The 19,666-nt window shown below is 46.3% G+C and overlaps 2 protein-coding genes across 2 annotated transcripts in view; both read right to left on the reverse strand.

The window, feature by feature from the left end:
* Positions 1-774: 774 nt before the first annotated feature.
* On the reverse strand, positions 775-1,992 carry PLAAT1 (phospholipase A and acyltransferase 1). The gene is made up of 3 exons (XM_065748591.1): positions 1,742-1,992; positions 1,252-1,520; positions 775-1,116 (listed from the first exon to the last, which is right to left on the reverse strand). Exons 1-3 carry the CDS (start codon positions 1,878-1,880, stop codon positions 1,015-1,017), a joined length of 510 nt encoding a protein of 169 aa, XP_065604663.1. The 5' UTR covers positions 1,881-1,992; the 3' UTR covers positions 775-1,014.
* The window catches only part of LOC136056295 (IgGFc-binding protein-like), a 77,360-nt gene continuing 59,589 nt past the window's right edge, over positions 1,896-19,666 (reverse strand). Inside the window, exons 86-97 of the mRNA XM_065748411.1 lie at positions 19,192-19,333; positions 17,832-18,082; positions 17,094-17,223; positions 16,222-16,387; positions 15,848-16,021; positions 14,665-14,795; positions 13,730-13,929; positions 12,666-12,804; positions 12,298-12,429; positions 11,610-11,724; positions 2,315-2,532; positions 1,896-1,948 (exon numbers count right to left, since the gene is read on the reverse strand). Coding sequence (XP_065604483.1) covers positions 1,896-1,948; positions 2,315-2,532; positions 11,610-11,724; positions 12,298-12,429; positions 12,666-12,804; positions 13,730-13,929; positions 14,665-14,795; positions 15,848-16,021; positions 16,222-16,387; positions 17,094-17,223; positions 17,832-18,082; positions 19,192-19,333 — 1,851 coding nt within the window. The remainder of the gene's footprint in view (positions 1,949-2,314; positions 2,533-11,609; positions 11,725-12,297; positions 12,430-12,665; positions 12,805-13,729; positions 13,930-14,664; positions 14,796-15,847; positions 16,022-16,221; positions 16,388-17,093; positions 17,224-17,831; positions 18,083-19,191; positions 19,334-19,666) is intronic.

The following is a 19,666-nucleotide window of genomic DNA, read 5'->3' on the forward strand; positions in this document are numbered from 1 at the left end:
GTACAGGGCTTCCAGATCCAGTTACTAAGAGCCCGGTTTTATTTTAATACACTTCCCATTTAAAAAAAAAAAAAAAAAAAAAAGGAAAACAACAAACAAACCCCAACAACCAACAATATTATTTCACTGTATTAACTACAAAATATGACCAGAAGGCCTGGCTTTGTTATTTCAAACACTGAAACAACTGTTGTTTAACAAAATCTTCTTGTCTAGTTATATATGTGATGAGAGCAGATAAAAATAGCAAGCTGCTTACTGACAGCTCTTGCTCCCATCTCTTCTTACAGTCCAGGCAGCTGCACGTGGTGAAGGCACTACTGGATTTCATTTCCTATGTACAACCAGAAAAAAAATACAGTTCCCAACATGCTAGCCAAATACTCTCCATGAAGAGTAATAAACCACACTTCCACTCAACAGCTTTCTCCTAGGACAGGCTGCATGCATGCCAGCTTTGTGCTTGGAGATGGTGGGGCTCTGTAGACCTGGAGCCGTTGAACAGCTCAACCTCCAGGTGTGGGCCTTGGGCTGTGCTGTCCTGCTGGCTGGGGAAAGATGTAATTTGTACTGGAAATAGAATCTGTCCTGCTGGTCAGTGTGGTGCTACAGGCCCAGCTCTGAGCACAAAGTCTGTCCTGTGGGGCCCAGGGGCTTTTTCTTATAATCACAGATCCATTACAGCTGGAAAAGATCTCTAAGGTCATCTACCTAGTCCTGCATGGGCCTCAACAGCAGTGCTGCTGTGTTAGTTCTGGTAAGGATTAAAAAAAAATGGTTAAAAACACAGGTTAGGGAAGGTTATTCATAGAAAGTCCACAGGACACAGTCTGCAAAAACAATGTGGGTGCCAAAAGTGCTCAGCAGAGCCCTGAGGTGTGAGAATAATGTGCCTATGCGCACTGCCAGGCATCACTGGCGATTCCAGGGCTGGGGCTGGCCTCTGCAAGAGGCACTGCTGGGAGCGAGGCCACAAACCACCCCGAATCCCAGCAGCTCCTGCCTGATAGCTCCTCAGTACTGCCTCTCTCGGGACCGGTTCTGCAGCAGGCCCAGCAGGGAGAAGGCACCGGCAGCTGCTGTCACAAACCCGATGGCACTGATGGCTCGGTTGGCCTGCAGAGAGGGGAGCAAATCACAGGTGTAGAAATGAAGAGCAGGCAGAGCTGACCAGGGCAATGAAATGAATAACGGTGATGCTGTGCCATTACCCTTGGATTGACCCCACAAGGGTCAGCACGCATTGCCTACCTGCTCAGAGACGCCCTCGCCATAGCGGAGCAGCGTGACGAAGTGCTCGCAGTTGTTGCCCAGCAAGTCATAGGACACCTCCTGGTTGATGAGGTACTCAGCACGCCGGATGATCTCCTCCACAGGGAGGGGAGTGTAGGTGCCATCATATTTGTTGTTGATGCGGTAGGAGTCGTTTCCTACCACCTCCTTCAGGAGCTGCATCCTCACCATGGCCTTTCGGCTGAACACCGACTTGGCACTGCCAAACGTGGCTGGCAGCCCCTCCTCTGGGGAAGGCACAGGGTGAGCCAGGCAGGTCCCACACAGCCTGGCTGAGACCCCAGAGAGCTTCTGCCTGGCCCCTAGAGGTGCCACCTGGGGGGCTTGCAGCCCCTGTCCCTTCCTCTTTCCCATCCTGGAGCTGCCATGTGAGGCTGACCACCTGCCCTTGATGCAAGGCAGAGTTCTCAGCCATCCCAAAGCGCCCACCCCACCCTGTCAGCCTTACCCACAGGTGTCACGTTGATGATGTACCCATCTCCCAGGTACAGGGCCCAGTGCTGGTATGCTGGCCGGAAGATCTCTATCAGGTCCCCAGGCTGAGGGTCTCCAGGGTGGGTGGCACCGAAGCTCTTGGTTGCTGCCATCTTGCAAGATCAAACTCAGGACATGCTCCTCTGGCTGGACAGCTCCAGGCAAGGCACGGCAGGGAGTTCTGGGGTACACAGAGGGCATTTGCTGGGGGTTGGCATGCTGGGAGGTCATTAGAGCCTGGCACGTGCAGCATAGGCTGGTGACAGCTGGTTGTTGCTGTGCTGGATTCTGTTTGCAGGGCCTGGCTGTGAGCAGTGCCCCGACAGAGGGCAAGGAGTGAAAGCCACCCTTGTCCTGCTGAGCGACAGGAGCAAAGGGCGAAGCCATGGCGGGCCAGCATCCAGCTCTCAGCACTTGCCCTCATCCCGTTGTTTTCTGCTGGGTTGAAGAGGCCGAGCTGCTCCCCTGGTAAACCCTGATCCTTTCCAGGCTCTCCCTGAAACAGCCCCCCGAGCCGACTCCGGTGCGCAGTGGCAGCCACTCTCACGGGGCTGCAGCATCCCAGGCTGTGCCCGCAGGGGCTCGGCACCCCGAGGCCACATCCCGATGCGGGAGCCCGCTCCCCGGCCCAGCTCTCCCCGCTCACCCCCCTGCGCGTGTCCGTGCGTCCCGCTGCTGCCGCTGCCGCTGCCGCTGCCGCTGCCGCTGCCGCTGCCGCTGCCGCTGCCGCCGCCGCCGCCGCCGCCGCCGCGGCCCCGAGCGAGTCTGGAGGCGGAAACCAACCCAGCCCTAGGCTCCTCCCGACCGCTATAAATAGCGAGGAGCGGACAACTGCGGGCTGCCTCGCGTTACGCAGCACGATGCCCGGGTGTGCAACGTCCCTACGGGGAGAGGGGTAAAGCGAGCATCCCTCACCGCGAGCCCTCCGGAGAGGGAGCGGCGGTGAGGTGCTCTGCCGCCTCACTTCTTGGCTGGCAGAGAGGGAGATGGAGCTCGGAGCACGACCCAGTTGCCTTTTTAGGGCAAAGACGTCTAGGATGGCTTTTCATGTGTCTTTGTGTTCTGTCCTGCAGATACAGAAGTGTGTGGCCGTGCCCAACAAGTCCTCTGGGCTGAGGGGTGGGCAAGTGCAGCTGAGTAGCTGTGGCTGCCCCACAGCTAGTGCCAGAAAGGAAGGTTCACCTCCAGCCCACCTTCACACACCAGCAGGTGTGTGCTCTGAGTAAGCTGAGCCACGCAGGTGGTTTAATGCCCAGCATTAGGAGAACTGGTTGATTTGCAAGATCTGAGTAGTGTCAGATTCGTTGTCTTTCTGGCTTTTATCATCAAGAATCAATGCATTCAGTGGAACACTACAGTCCTTCTTTCTTAAGTATTTCAGACTTGAAATGTAAATATGAAGCTCTGCAGTGGAAAACCAAAGCAATTCCTATGACACTGGAATAGCAAAGTGTATCCATGGAAACTCCCAAATCTGCTTCACCTGTGTTCAGATAGGCTGCGTTACCTGGGAGAGATGGAGATGTGATCCTGCAGGGTTTGGGGTGTCCTGTGCTCCCAGCAGCTGCAGCAGGATGTGAGCACTGTCAGCAGTACTCAGCATTCACAGAACTGCACGATTAGCAGGTACAGGAGAGCAATGGGAAGCTGCTGCTGAACAGGCAGGAAAGCTGCTTTCAGAAATGTGGTGAAATCGCAGCATGACATTGGCAGTTTGTTTGTAGACAGGGAGGTCCCTCACACTGATTCGTTCTCATTATGTAGTGAGGCTGAAAGCCCCTTTCCATTCATATCCAGCCCTCAATGGCTGGGCTGGGTGTGTGTGGACAGCTGGCACGTTCTTGAACGGACTGGAGCAAAATGCCTTTTATCCACCTGACTGCCCATGGCAATTATAAGTGCTTTTCTGGCCAGCGGTGCTGAGGGAGGCTGAGAAGCAAACACTTGGTAGAGGAGTAAAAGGAGGTCACTGCAGGAAGGAGATGAGTGTAGGCCTTGCTGAAGGCAAGGAAGCACTTGTCTGACTGTCACGGTGTTGTCCGTGACAGTGACCCAAAGGAAACCGAGAAGGGAGAGGGGAGAGAAAAAAGAAACTGCGTCAGTGGCCGCGCGGCCGCCCGAGCAGAGCCGCGCTCCGGGAGGGGGAGGGGGAAACGGCGGGAAGAGATGGGTCGACAAGAAAACAACGGCACGATCTGAGAAGGAACGGTAACTTTACTAAATCTAATAAAATTGAACAATTGAAAGAGAGAGAAAAAAAATTTCAAACCAAAAGCTATGAGCTTACGCTAAGGAGGACCCGCAGGGGAAGCACACGTGCTGAACCTCCACGGCAGCCCAGAGCAACGCGCCCAGACCGAGCGCCGCCTGCCTCCGGTGCGGAGCTCCGCCCCTCCCCTCTGCTGCTCCCCCAGCATTAACTCCTTAACTGCTGCATGATGCTCTGATGTGGAATACCGGCATCAAAACCACAAAACCACAACATTCCACCCCTTATTCCACATCATCACATCATGCTTAACACACATCTATACATAACCAAACAGTAATAACATGAGTTACATAGAAACATAGTTACATAGAAACATATATATATATACATACATACACACGTAATTACAGACTGCATTCCCCCAGCATCAAATTCCCTTGTGGGACACACTGGACGTCCCCATTTTTATCCATTACCCACCAGGTGCACCCAGGTCCCTGCGCAAAAACGGTTCCACGGAGGGGTTTGCCCTTTCCAGAGGCTGGAAGGACCCACACCGCTTTTCCCAACATGCTCCTCACATGTACCACAGGGACCTTATCTCCCTCTATGGTCTGTAGGGAGCTGGACTGTGTAGGACCCTCTCGGTTGACTGATCCCCTAGTGTTGACCAGCCAGGTGGCTTCTGCCAGATGCTTCTCCCAGTGCTTGAATGTCCCACCACCCATTGCTCTCAACGTGGTTTTTAACAACCCGTTGTAGCGCTCGATCTTACCAGCAGCTGGTGCATGGTAGGGGATATGGTAGATCCATTCAATGCCGTGTTCTTTGGCCCAGATATCCACAAGAGAATTTTTGAAATGAGTCCCATTATCGGACTCAATTCTCTCTGGAGTGCCATGTCTCCATAGGACTTGTCTCTCGAGCCCTAAGATGGTGTTTCGGGCGGTAGCATGGGGTACTGCGTATGTCTCAAGCCACCCAGTGGTCGCCTCCACCATGGTGAGCACGTAACGCTTACCATCGCGTGTTCGTGGCAAGGTGATATAATCAACCTGCCACGCCTCCCCATATTTATACTTTTCCCATCGCCCTTCCTGCCAGAGGGGTTTCATCCTCTTGGCCTGTTTAATTATGGCACATGTGTCACAGTCATGGATAACCTGTGCAACGGCATCCATAGTTAAGTCCACCCCTCGGTCTCTAGCCCACTTATAGGTCGCATCCCTTCCTTGATGGCCTGACGTCTCATGGGCCCACCGAGCTAAAAATAGCTCTCCTTTGTTCTGCCAGTCCAAATCGATCTGAGACACCTCAATTCTGGCAGCTCGATCTACCTGATGGTTATTTTTCTGCTCTTCAGTAGCTCGATTCTTGGGCACATGAGCATCTACATGGCGCACCTTTACACCCAACCTTTTTGTTCGGGCAGCAATGTCTTTCCACAGTTCAGCAGCCCAAATAGGTTTACCCTTCCGTTGCCAGTTGTCCTGTTCCCACTGCTGCAACCACCCCCATAAAGCATTTGCCACCATCCAAGAGTCAGTATAAAGATATAGCATGGGCCACCTCTCCCGTTCAGCCACATCTAAGGCCAGCTGGACGGCCTTTACCTCCGCAAATTGGCTTGACTCTCCTTCTCCTTCAGTGGCCTCTGCAACTCGTCGTGTGGGGCTCCACACAGCAGCCTTCCATCTGCGATGCTTCCCAACAATACGACACGATCCATCAGTGAAGAGGGCATACGTCTTTTCATTCTCTAGTAGTTCGTTATATGGTGGGGCCTCTTTAGCACGTGGTATCTCCTCTGATGGGGATGTTCCAAATTTCTTGCCTTCAGGCCAGTCCATGATCACCTCCAGGATTCCTGGACGGTTGAGGTTCCCCATCCGAGCTCGCTGTGTAATCAGTGCAATCCACTTACTCCAGGTGGCATCGGTAGCATGATGGGTGGGGGGAACCTTTCCTTTGAACATCCAATTCAGCACTGGCAGTCGAGGTGCCAGGAGGAGCTGTGTCTCAGTACCAATTACTTCAGAGGCAGCCCGAACCCCCTCGTATGCGGCCAAAATCTCCTTCTCAGTTGGAGTGTAGCACTCCTCTGAACCCCTGTACGCTCTGCTCCAAAATCCAAGGGGTCGGCCTCGGGTCTCCCCAGAGGCTCTTTGCCACAGACTCCAAGTGGGACCTTTCTCTCCAGCAGCAGTGTAGAGGATGTTTTTCACATCCTGTCCCAACCGAACTGGCCCCAGGGCCACAGCACGGGCTATCTCCTGCTTGATTTGCTCAAAGGCCTGCTGCTGTTCAGGACCCCATGCAAAATTATTCTTTTTCTGAGTCACTTGATAGAGGGGGCTTACTATGAGGCTGTAGTTTGGGATGTGCATCCTCCAAAAACCTACTACACCCAGAAAAGACTGTGTCTCTTTCTTGCTAGTGGGTGGTGACATACTGGTGATTTTGTCAATCACATCTCCTGGAATGTGACGACGTCCATCTTGCCATTTTACTCCAAGGAATTGAATTTCTTGGGCAGGTCCCTTCACTTTGTTCCGTTTAATAGCAAAACCAGCACCCAGAAGAATTTGGATTATTTGCTCTCCTTTTTTAAAAACTTCCTCTGCTGTATCACCCCACACAACAATGTCATCAATATACTGGAGGTGCTCAGGTGCCCCACCCTGTTCCAGTGTGGTTTGAATCAGCCCATGGCAGATGGTTGGGCTGTGTTTCCACCCCTGGGGCAAACGGTTCCAGGTGTACTGAACGCCCCTCCAGGTGAAAGCAAACTGTGGTCTGCACTCTGTGGCCAAAGGAATAGAAAAGAATGCATTGGCAATGTCTATAGTGGCATACCACTTGGCTGCTTTTGACTCCAGTTCATACTGCAGCTCCAACATATCTGGCACAGCAGCACTCAGTGGGGGTGTGACTTCATTCAGGCCACGGTAATCTACCGTCAGCCTCCATTCTCCACTGGCTTTACGCACCGGCCATATGGGGCTGTTAAAAGGTGAGTGAGTCTTGCTGATCACTCCCTGGCTCTCTAGCTGACGGATCAAGTTATGAATGGGGAGCAAGGAATCCCTGTTGGTGCGGTACTGCCGTATGTGCACTGTTTTTGTAGCGATAGGTACCTGCTGCTCTTTCACTTTCAGTACCCCCACAACAGACGGATCTTCTGACAGGCCAGGTAAAACAGACAGCTGCTGAATGTTGTCTGCATCTACAGCAGCTATTCCAAAAGCCCATCGGTACCCCTTGGGATCCTTGAAATGTCCCCTTCTGAGATAGTCAATACCGAGTATGCATGGCGCCCCCTGTCCAGTCACTATAGGATGCTTCTGCCAGGTTTTACCGGTGAGGCTTATTTCTGCCTCCAACACAGACAGTTCCTGAGAACCCCCAGTCACTCCAGAAATATGAATCAACTCTGTCCCTTTATAACTCGAGGGCATCAGAGTGCACTGTGCACCAGTGTCCACCAGTGCCTTATATCTTTGTGGCTCTAATGTGCCAGGCCATCTAATCCACACAGTCCAATACACTCTGTTATCCCTTTCCCTCCCCTGGCTGAGGGCAGGGCCCCTCTATTGGTTACCTGCAGTGACGGGAGCAATTTCATTGGTGGCTGATCTCTGCTGTAGTTCTCTCACTCGTGCTCGCAGTACAGGAGTGGGTTTTTTATGCCACTTCCTCATGTCCTCTCCGTTTTCTCGTAAGAAGCTCCACATGGCCACACGTGACATGATGTTACTGCCGTCATTTGCTCGTGCAGAGGGGCGGTTGCCTTTGGTGGCCGAGACTTTCAACAGTTTGATAAATTGCTTCATCAGATTCTTTGCGTCATGCTCGTCTTCATCAGGTGTTTCCAATACTGACACAGGTTCATCCCTATTCATCAGTAATGACAGTTCGTCCAGTATAGTTTTCTGTGTCTCCTTAATCTCACCTACTTCTTCTGCTACTATAGCTGCAATGGAAGCACGTGATGGTGGAAACTGCTGTTCAAAGTTTTGGAGTGTAATAGTCAGTTCATAAACTGGGAGTCTCCTGTCTTGACCCTCGAATCTATGGAACATTGCTACCAGTGTACTTGCGTACCTCTCTGGTGCTGTTTTTGAGAGCTTGCGATATACATCAGGTGTGCACCTTACTCTATCAGGATCACGGTCCTGGTGTGGGTTGTTAGGGACGAAATTGGGATCATACAGCATCTCTACTATGGCTGTTTCTCTCAAAAATTGGATGCCTTTCTCCACGGTGTTCCATCTTTCCACCTTAGGCTCCAGATCATCTTTGTAAGGGTATCTATCCTTTACAGCCACTAGTACTCGTTCCCAGAGGGTAGCGACTCCATTCAGACATCTGCCAATTCCTCTATCGATAGCTGGGTCTCGGGCAATGCTTGCCAGTTGGCGGGCTTCACTGCCATCTAGGGACACGCTGCTGGCACCGCTGTCCCAACACCGCAGCAACCAGGTGACAATAGATTCACCCGAGTGCCGTACAAACTCCTTTCTTGAACCTTGTATTTCAGTCATCTTTAGGGGCCGACGAGTAGTGGTAACAGTGACTCCATCATCATCGCTGTCTTCTCCATGTCTCTCACTTTTCTTAGTGGCCTTTTTAGGTGGTGGTGGTGGTGGTGGTGGTGGTGGTGGTGGTGGTGCTGAGGAGGGCCCCTCGCCTGGATCTTCCTTTTTTTTCTCTGCTTCTTCTTCTTTCCGTTCTAGGCGCGAGGACGGCCGTGTCCATTTCTGGCCTTCCACAGGGGCAACCGACACTGATACCGGTGCTTCCTGTGATTGGTCAGGTCTAACTTCGAGGTTTTCATTTTTGCTTTGGACCTTGGTTTGGAAACCATTTCTCTCCAGAATATCAATTATGGCTCGATAAGCACAAGCCAGACCCCAAACAATACATTCCTTCTCAGATCGTCCTGAGTCCCATGACTCCTTACCTAAACACTCACTGAATTTCTCAGGGTCCCACAGGTGCTCAAGATCAAAATTGCATAACACCGGGGGTCCCCACGCTTCTAATTTCTTTCCTAATTTTTTCCACCTTCCCTGCCATTCAACACTCTCTGGTTTTGAGGAAAGCTTCCTCCACATGATGTAAATTACTATTGCAGAGAGTGCATGCAGAAAAACAGATAACACAGTTGCCACAACTGCCGGGCTGACATCCTGAATATAGGTAAAGACCTGAAAAGAGTAATTGGAAACCGTTCCAAATGCCGCATAATCTGTCACGTTAGCCAGGGTGTTTAGGTAGGAGGCACGTAACCCCCTCAGCACACTAAAGTAGCTGTATATCCACACTACTCCGGTGCTGAACGCGAGGAGCTTAAAAAGACGCCAGCATGCTGTAAGGTACATGAAAAACCTTAGTCCACTCTGCACCAGATTTACAATGGAGAGCCAATACTGCAATGCCCGCATTCTCCACCAATAATTGTCACGGTGTTGTCCGTGACAGTGACCCAAAGGAAACCGAGAAGGGAGAGGGGAGAGAAAAAAGAAACTGCGTCAGTGGCCGCGCGGCCGCCCGAGCAGAGCCGCGCTCCGGGAGGGGGAGGGGGAAACGGCGGGAAGAGATGGGTCGACAAGAAAACAACGGCACGATCTGAGAAGGAACGGTAACTTTACTAAATCTAATAAAATTGAACAATTGAAAGAGAGAGAAAAAAAATTTCAAACCAAAAGCTATGAGCTTACGCTAAGGAGGACCCGCAGGGGAAGCACACGTGCTGAACCTCCACGGCAGCCCAGAGCAACGCGCCCAGACCGAGCGCCGCCTGCCTCCGGTGCGGAGCTCCGCCCCTCCCCTCTGCTGCTCCCCCAGCATTAACTCCTTAACTGCTGCATGATGCTCTGATGTGGAATACCGGCATCAACACCACAAAACCACAACACTGACTGATTTCCTTATGCCATGAGACCATGCAGAACTTCTGAGCAACAACAAGTGAACTTAGTGCAGGAGAGATCATCACAAATGACACCTAGGCACCCAGGAAGATCTATGAGCAGTAATTTCAGTGAGGGGAGACCACCTGAAGCCCCACCAACCGATTTCCAAAGTATTCTAAATAACTGCACATGTGAAATAACAGTGTATAAATAGTGTACTTTGGAGGAGTTATGTGTGTATCCACCACCATCAGTCAGGAACTAGATCAGAGATGTTGCTGAAACCCAAGGTGCTGATCCCAATCTTTCCTCTACTCTCTCCATCTCTGCCTCCTGTTATGGGTCATTCAGCCTTTAATAAAATAATGAGATTTAACTAGCTTCTGCCATCAATAAATCTTTTAATCGATTGTTCCTTGTGTCTCAGATCTTCACTTGTGCCACTGGAAATTTGTTCAGGGCTTACACAATGCCTAGGCAGTGCTTCCACCTTCCCAAGTGGTGTTGAGATATTGGGCTAATACTGGAGAACCAGACTGTCCAGTGCAGGAGCATAGGAACAGCAGCAATGTCCTGTTACTGAACACGATGGCACATGGTATGGGATATTTGCTCACTGGGATCAGCCATCCTGGCTGTATACCCTCCTGCTGACAGCCCTCATTCTTGTCCATTCCAGACAGACAGCAAGGAGGCAGCTGTCACTCAAACAATTGCTTCTTTCAGATTGGCACTCCCAGTGGGGTGGATGGAGTGGGGTTATCTGTTATCAGATGAGCTTGATGTTGTCTTATTTTTTTTTTGTCCTCTCCCCAGTGAACCATGCCTTGCTAAAAGAGCAGAACTGTTTCCAGCTCCGTTATCTGTTTCTCCCAAGTATTTGGGTAAGGTGATCTCATGACGACCTGCCTGAGATGCTATTGTTAATTCTGACCTTGTCAGTCTGCTGCCACCTCTATCAGGGGTACATATGTGATGGTGCGCAGTACAACTGTGCTACTGAACTCTGTCTGGATTTGCTACTTGAACAGCTCCTGTGGATAGCACAGTGGATAATGTGAGTAGAGAATCACTTCTGTTTGAGTGTACAACATGAGATCTGTTTCGGATGAAAAACTTCAGAATCTTCAGTAAATGCAGTTATTTATTATTCTGAAATAATTGGAAATATTATTAAAATACAAGAACAGAAATACACATGAATTGAAAAAAAAAAGCTAGCTACAGGTATGTACTTTGGGGTTCATCTTGGTCAAATGCAGCATTCACTACGTAGCCATAGTTGTGCTCACGTACTCTGTCACCCAATGAATCCTCAGACTTGTGTGAAGATGAATTCCGGGTGTTGATATTTACATCTGCCTTTCTTGTCCTTCTGTATGCAAACAAACAAGAATAGAAATTAAATGATGTTACTGGTGCTTATTTTTTATTAGAGGGCCAAATGGTGGTGTGAGTGTGCAATGTCAGATTCTGAAGAGTCCTAAGTTCTGTGGTAGTGATGCAAGCAGTGACGATGTAATATGTAAAAGAAATGGCATATGTTCATTTCTGTAGAAAAAGCTTTTCAATGTATTTCTTAAATGAGATCTTGAATGCTATATTTTCTGATTCTGCAGGTGTGGGAATAGCAGAAATTTGGGGGTGTACAGACACCAGGAGTGTGTGTGCCTTGCCCCTGCTGAATGTAGCAAAGCTGGGAGAAGTCTTACCTGTACAGATATAATGCGGAGGAGATGAGAATGACCACAACAACCACTGCTACTGTAACTCCAACAGCGATGGCAACTGTGTTGCTCTGGGAACTCTCTGGGATACTTGTGTCATCTGAAGAAGAGATAAGCCCTGTCAGTGTAAGCTGAGCGCTGTGAACAGAAGATTCTGCTCAATTTCAAGTGAGGAACTGTACTCTGCAGAATCTGAATGGGAAGCAGACACGCCTGTCTGCTTGGCTTATACGATGTTCTCTGGCTGAAGTAACTTCCTGGAATGGTGTCAGACCAAGGTCCTGCATGTCCTGCAGAGTCCTGCTGTCATGCCTTCTAGCATGTCTTTGCTGAGGGGCCTGCCCTCTTCTTTCTGTTTGGATGTATCAGTACAGACATGACCACCCAGTTTATGGTACAAGGCCCAATTTTTACTTGAAGAAATAGTGTCATTAACTTGGTTGGAACATGCAGTGGAATGAATTTTGGGGTCAGCTTGCACTCTGCCCATGAAAAGATGTGATGAGATCCCAGACTGCCCTGACACCTCCCCACGGGATTATTGATTCACAGCACAAAAATTAAAAGCCAGCTCAGTCTTCTCCATAATGGCACAGGCGTTTTGTTCTTTTTTTTTTTTTTTTTATAATGGTGTGTACAATTCAGACAGTGAAATCCAAAATGGTTTTGTTACCTATCCTTTCAATGTTGCAGCTCTGTCCTGTGTACAGCTCTGTACATTCACAGTAGTAGCTGTCAGAGGTGCCGTTGGTTGTTTCAGAGCAAATACCATCGTTCTGACAAGGGCTTGGCATACACGGTCCACCTAGCAAAAAGGAAAGAGAAATGCTTCAGAATCTCAGGTAAACCAGTCCTGAGAGAATGGTTCTTGGGAAAGAAACACTTTCTATGACGAAACATCAGAGAAAGTTCTCCAATAAGTTTATTATTTCTTCTGTTTAGACTGCTGCACCGATCCCAGACCCAGAGATGTCCTATAAGCAGTAATTCAAGACTTCTTTGCAATGAAGTAAAACATGATAGGTTTAGTGATTCACTTACTCCTGTAGCATCCACGCGTGTAGTTTGAAACGTTACAGATTTCATCAGAACCACATGCTATGTTAGAGCAGGTGACAGTGGAGCTCTCAGTGCACAGGCATTGCTGGGAGCAGTCATCAGTGGTGAACACTTCTCCAATCTGGAAGATTGCAGTTGAATGTTAAAAATGACTGTTATATCAAAACTATACAGGGAAACATGAACAGAGTTCTGGGGTCCCTTGCTACTCTGATTCTTCCTGATGAATGACAACATGGCAGACTTCTCTTTTTTGTACTTTGTATAAAGAAAGCAAGCAAGCAGCTTATTAACCCAGCTCCTTGAAACTCAAGGAACATTCAAGAAACTTTGAGGTGTGAGATCCTAGCCCCAAGTTGGGTACATGGACAGCCAACAGTATCTAACTGTTGCTGGAGATAAAGCAGCAGATGCATCATATTGTGCCTTCAAGACAGTGTACAAAAGTGCCATGTACCATTTCTCTAGCAAGCCCCATTTGTTTTTAGTGCCTACCTCTTCCCATAACGCCATCTCTACTTGCCTTAGGACTTGTCTGTATGAAATCTCCAGTATTGAAATGACTACAAAGCTTTCTATCCCACAGCTAGAAGTGTGGAACCTCTGGATTCCTCAGAATCCAGCCTTACTGGGGCTCTCTTCATGCCACAGCCAGCATTACGGACTCAGCCCTTCCTGTGCCACTCTGAGAAGAGAGGGACCATGGTGACCAATACAACTTTTCTGTAACTCATGTATTGTAAATTTTAGAGCCTATTGAGGCTCTTTAGAGTAATAAAGGTAAAGAACTAATATGGAGGTCAGAGTGTAATCGTATGCTTCCCCCAAGTGCCTGCAGAATATTCTGACAGGCAGAGTTTGAGGCAGACTGAGCAATGTATTCTCTCTTCCCTTCCTCCAGAGACCAGAATATTGTTAAATAAATTGCTCTTTGTTTCTAATGAAAAGTTACATGCTGAGGAGAACAAAGAGATTATCCAAATAATTAGCACAAGAAAATATTGTTCAGCACTGCGGGAGCTGTCTGGCCTGCTGAGACACTGTACCTCATAATATTTATCAAGGTATGTGCAGCCACATTCTCTGTAAGGCACACAGTCAGAGTCACTAAGAATGTAACCAGGGAGACATTCACAGCCTTCAACACAAGGCAGTTCACACTCAGAGGGGCTGGTCATGTCGCTGCAGGATGCTGGGCACGCAGTCATGCATGCGTTGTATTTGCTGTTGGGAGGACACGACATCTCTGTAAGAATAAGGAAAGTCCAGTTATAACAGGTTGCTGTTACACATGGCCTTCTCAGATCAGTTTTGTAAGAGTCAAAATGGTGAACACACATACACAGAAATGTTCACATGTATATAATGGTACTGAAGTTGTAAGCGAATGACTCCAAGGTAAGAAAATGCATTTTCAAAGCTATTTGGTATGCTGTGCTGAGTCCAGGTTTTCACTGATACCAAATTACTTCTCACACATACAGAGCAGCTATCTCTGAAAATATCAGAGTAGTTTCATAGCTCTGAAAACTGTTTCAACAGAAGTACAAAGTTGTGATGCACAGTATGGCTTGGATTAACCCCTCAATTTGGGGGAAAAAAAAGCTAGGAAAAAGAGGTTTGAGATTATTGTAAGGGCTATTTCAGCATTCTGTAGTCTGACAGACCCCTTGGAAATAGGGACGTTTTATTTCTAACTCACAGAGCCTCTCATGACAAGGGAGCTGACTGCTCTGCTTTCCTAAGCAGCTTTCTAAAGTGGCTAAGGTAAGGTCTAATGTGAAGCATCATCATAAGACCTGGAGTCAGCGACAGAAGAGCAAGTGTGAGTGCTAAACTATGAACAGCGATTGAAGTGTGAACCAATGTCAGTAGGACCTAAGAAGGTGTGACATACAGTGCTTCTAGTAAAAAACTCAAACCTCACATTTTGAGAGTCCTTTAGGCAGAAATTACACTTTCAGTTTCTTCCTGTGCTTACCACAAGGTGTCTGTTGCCTCCAGCCTTCCATATTGACTCCTTGCTCCTGACAAGCCAGCACATACTCTTTCAGACTGCGGCATAACGTGTCAGCATCATCTCCTTCCACACACATGTCAAACACACAGCTCCTATGTGCAACATGAGAAAGCGTTCATGCACTGTATCTTTTATTCTTTGTTTTTATTCTTTGTTTGCTGGCACTACCTTCTCAATTTCACTCATCATCTGAGTATCAATGGCCTGATTTTGAGACAGTGAGTACTGGAGTGTATGGGATCTGCAAATATATCTCAGAAAAATAAAGCAGCCACCAAGAAGGCAGAACAGGCTGCCCAACCATGTTTTAGAGTGAAGGGTAGGTTTACATTAAGAATCAGGATGTATACCCTGAAGTCAGTGGTCCATGTGTTTGGTTTAAGGTACTTACACATTCATATCACAGCTAAGAAAGGCTTTGGAGTGGGCACCACCTACCTTTGTGCATTACTTGCAACTACATAACAAAAGAAATCTAAAGAGCTACTTGGCCATCCTTTGACATTATGGATGAATGGTGAATGTAAGAATTAACCAACAGGTTTCATATAGTTCAAAACCCTGTGTGTGGGAACTGCACACATACTTGGCCAGATAAACAGAGGGAATTTTATTGCAGCTACCACATGAGTTCTTCACTAAGCTGTTTTTTTTTTTGCACCAGTCTGTGAAAGACTGAAGAACTGTCACTGACACCTTTGCCTCTGTGGCTCTGACCTGAAGGCTGCATTTTATGAAGCTACAATTGCTAGAAGGAATCTAATAGAGCCAGGTACTGACTGAATTATCACTGAATGTGAATGAGAACTTCAAACACACTAGAAATTCCAGCGTACAGGTTAATGTTTGCTGCTGCTTTATCTCTAGAGGTAAAGAGAAAAGCTACGTTCTAGAGATAACAGAAAGGCAAAACTCTAAACAGAGAAAAAACAATCTTCAGTTAAAAAACAAAACAAAAAAACAAATAAGGGGAACTAAATATGCAAATATATGACTAATTGAACACAGAGCCCAGTTCTCCAAAGACACTTACTACCTTCTGTCCCTAGAAATGAAGATGTACAGTTCTTCTCACAGACAAGCTCCAAAATCGTTTTGGAAATGCAGAATAAAATTGCCTAGATTGTTTGCATCAGACACTTACGTGGAATAGAAATCTGGTGAGACTACAGAATGACAATTTGCAAAAGGACCGTCCAATGCAGTCAGAATTTGACATTTAGAAGTGCTGTTTTCTTGCGTCAGCTTATTTTCACTGCAGCCTTGATAGAGCCCTGTATCTGGTTCCTCAGTAGGCTCCTCCACAGTGGTGTCTCGTCTGGAAATGAAATCGTCATGAAACCATCAGTTCTCTGCACATCCAGTGTTCATAGTACTAGTTCGTAAGTAACAGCAGTTCTGCCTTGTGATAGAAATGTCAGTTTATTTCTCTCTCAGTGCTTATCCTGAGTGGGAAACTTAACTTCCTGACTTCCAGTGGCTGTTTTTGCCAGGGATGCTAAGTAGAAAATTAGGTACCTAAAACGAGAGGTTCTTTTCACAGGAACTTTCCAGCTGTCACCAAACGCATTCACATTATTCAGCCAAACACCGTCTGGGTTTCTGAAGTCATTTCTATGTCTCCCATCAAAGTCACCACACAAACCTTCCACTCTGTCATTGTAGGTGTTGGCCAGCTTTATATCTAGGAAAGTTCAGAGGAAAAAAATGCCATTACAAAGAAATGTTTTCTTCTGAGTGTATGGAGGAGGCAGGAAGAAGTGTGAAGTACTAAATTCCACAGTTCAGACTGCAGTTACTAACGTGATGCAGGATTTGAAATTATCAGGAATACCATGGCTATATTGCATCACAAAGCAGGGATAACTCCGCTTTGAACAGAGGAGGTACTGTCTGTTCAGCTTACACGAATGAGTTTTGTGCACATGATATGAAACTCCTGCTGAGAAACACTAAAGAATAGGATTGTCTGGAACATGCTTGAAAGGAAGCATGTAAAAGAATGCACTCCCAGTTGTTTGGCTTGAGGACCTCAGCCCTGTAACTGGGTTAAGCTGGGAAAGGGACAGATCCAGACTTTGCCCTGTCATTCTGATCAGCAGCTTGAAGTAGCTTGCTTTTGTTTCCATCACTCAGGCCTTACATTATATGAAAAGTAGTTAAACAGTCTGACTCCTCATACAATTTCTCCTAAATTCAGGTGGATCCAGATAAAGAAATGGCACTTTTACACTCCCATGAGAAATACTTTCAGTTTTCTGGAACTTCATATCACAGTGAATCACAGGCTTAAAGGATGAAGATTTCTAGTAGGTTTAGACCTACTTTGTAATGATAACATTCTCTGACACTGCATAAGTATTCCCGCAGATGGTTTTAGTGTCACTTACCTGCATTTTGATTGCCATCATAGCTCAGGTATAAGCCAAAATCTGTCTCCAGGTTAATTCTTGTTATACTCTGATATATACGAATACCATCATGAGGACGAACAGGGGCTCTCACCCTTACACCATCCAACTAAAAGGGAAAGAATAAGATAATACTCATATTATACTTGCCAAATTCAGATGTGGCTTTGATGCAGGTAAAATGCTACAAAGGAGCATTCCTCTTTTCTGGTTTTATGATAAATGTATTAGATAGTTTAACCAGGTAAAAAAAAACAAACAAACATTATTTAAAGTAACAAAATCATATATTAAGGAAAGTGATCTGGACACAGTGTTCTTACATCATTCCTGAGAGATTTCCATCACTGAACTAAAAATGCATGTATGAGCTAACATAAACTATTATGTGCCAATGAAGAGGGCAGAAATAAAGTTTTTTCCAGCATAATTCACACTTGTCCCTACCACTGATCGTAATTTGTGTGGCTTTGTTATAAGTTTTGGATATTTAGTATTTTATTCTTAAAATGAATAAATAAATTGACATTTAAGAAGAATCTATCTTTCACAGCTTTAGAAAAAAACACAACTGAAATCACATTTTTGTTTGCCCCATAGTACAGCTGTAATAACACTCTGCCTCAATACTTATATTCTTCAGAACAGTCCTTTAATTATTTGTTTTACTATAAAGGAGAACTTTTGTCTGTGCTCTGAAATCAGTGTGAGACTTACCAATATCCGCTTGCCTTCCCTGAATCGCACTTCGTGATTGTAAACATTGATGATGATCTCTTTCAGGTAAGTAATGCGCCGATTTAGACGAAGAGGATAGTTCACACCTTCAATGCTGAACTGTGTCAGAGTGTCAGGTAGATCAGGGATGGTCTGAGTCAGAATATATGTGTATTTCCCCTGGAAGTGGTGCACCAAACCATCAAATGTGACATAATGTGGGTCGCCTATGATCCGGCACTTCCCAAAACCTGAAGAAAAAAAGAGTTTCATTGCCTTCCAATTTGAATGCACATAGCAAATCCTATGCATAAATAACTTTAATACAGGTTATATAAAAATAATTGCTGCTAGCATGCAATCCTTTCAAAATAAAGATGGGTGCTCAGGCATCACCCTAGTTAATGGGCACTCAGATGTTGGTATCATAATCCTCAGCAATATATTACTTAAAAATTATTTGAACATGATGAGCAGTATCTAATTTTGAAATTAGACAATGAAACTGCTGTAACACTGATTTCTTTCCACGTTACTAAACTGTTCCTTGGGTTCACCAGACCTATCAGATGCAGTGATTATCATCTAATATTCTTCTCGCCTAATGAGTGCAAAGCCAACTCCTTAAGACCACTGTGGTGCTTCTGCTGTGACATTCTGTGAAAAGGGAGCAAGGGGAAGCTGTATTTGTATTATGTTCCTGCATAGATCATCAATACAGTACGACCTATGCCATCCTATTCTTCAAAATAGAAGCATAGAGGCATTAGGCAACAAGCTACCTACTAAGCAGTCCAATTAACATTGAGAATATGGGATTAGCTGTAACTTAGCAGGGCTGACACCTCAATATAAGAGCTTAGCCAAAGCAAGTACTGTATGAAAATCACCAAGATTGGCCTCCTAAGTATCTGTTGAGATCTGCTCTGTCCTGTTTTGACTTTATTTTTAATATTTTCAAATAAATATGAAATTGAGAAAATAAAAAAGGTCATTGCCAAAGGACTAATAGACATTTAGACTTTCATTTTTGGTAAACGCAGCTGATTATATATATATATATATATATATATATATATATATATATATATATATAAATCAACCAGACTGACTTGCCAATTTTCTAGATGTACATAGATTTTCAAACTCTTGTTCTACTCCTCTCTACAAATTCCCTGTCTTGTACTGCAACATTCTATTATGAGAAATGGGGCCTTTTTTTGCTTAATAATAATACTGGCAAACCTGCCTTTTCATGTCATAAAAGTTAAAAGTGCCATGAAAGAAAGAACAGACACCCACATCCCTCCTCATTTTCTAGCCTTCATGGAATATCAGATGAAGACCTGTCTGCACGTACCAGTTGGATTGCACTTGTATTTTCCACTTTTGATGATGCAGGTTTCTTTAGAATCACATCCATAACTCTGACATTTGATGACACCATTCTGCTGACACTGACATCTTTCAGTGCAGTGTGGAGTTATCCAGGTCTCCCCAGCCTGCACACAAATTGTTCTATGTTACCAAGGTGCTGAGCAATAGAAAGTCAGTAGCAAAACACATGGAGTCTGGCTAGATGCATCCTGCTGACCACTTCACAATGGATCAGTCCAGGTGTAATCTTATCAAGAAATCTTATCAATCTCAATTCACTTATCTTCCACAAGAGAATTGCAACACATAACAGGAATAGGACAGTCCACACAAATATCTCTGATCAATTTGCTAGTTTCCAGTATGCCTCAATTTTGGCTTCAGGTGCAAATTACCACGTTCCTACATCCTCTAAAAACTTCAGCCCACAGCTTTTGCTAACCACATGAAATGTACTT

Source organism: Cyrtonyx montezumae, unplaced genomic scaffold (genome assembly GCF_038088225.1).
Source record: "Cyrtonyx montezumae isolate F1298 unplaced genomic scaffold, pur_monq_1.0 scaffold_5, whole genome shotgun sequence".
NCBI lineage: Eukaryota > Metazoa > Chordata > Aves > Galliformes > Odontophoridae > Cyrtonyx > Cyrtonyx montezumae.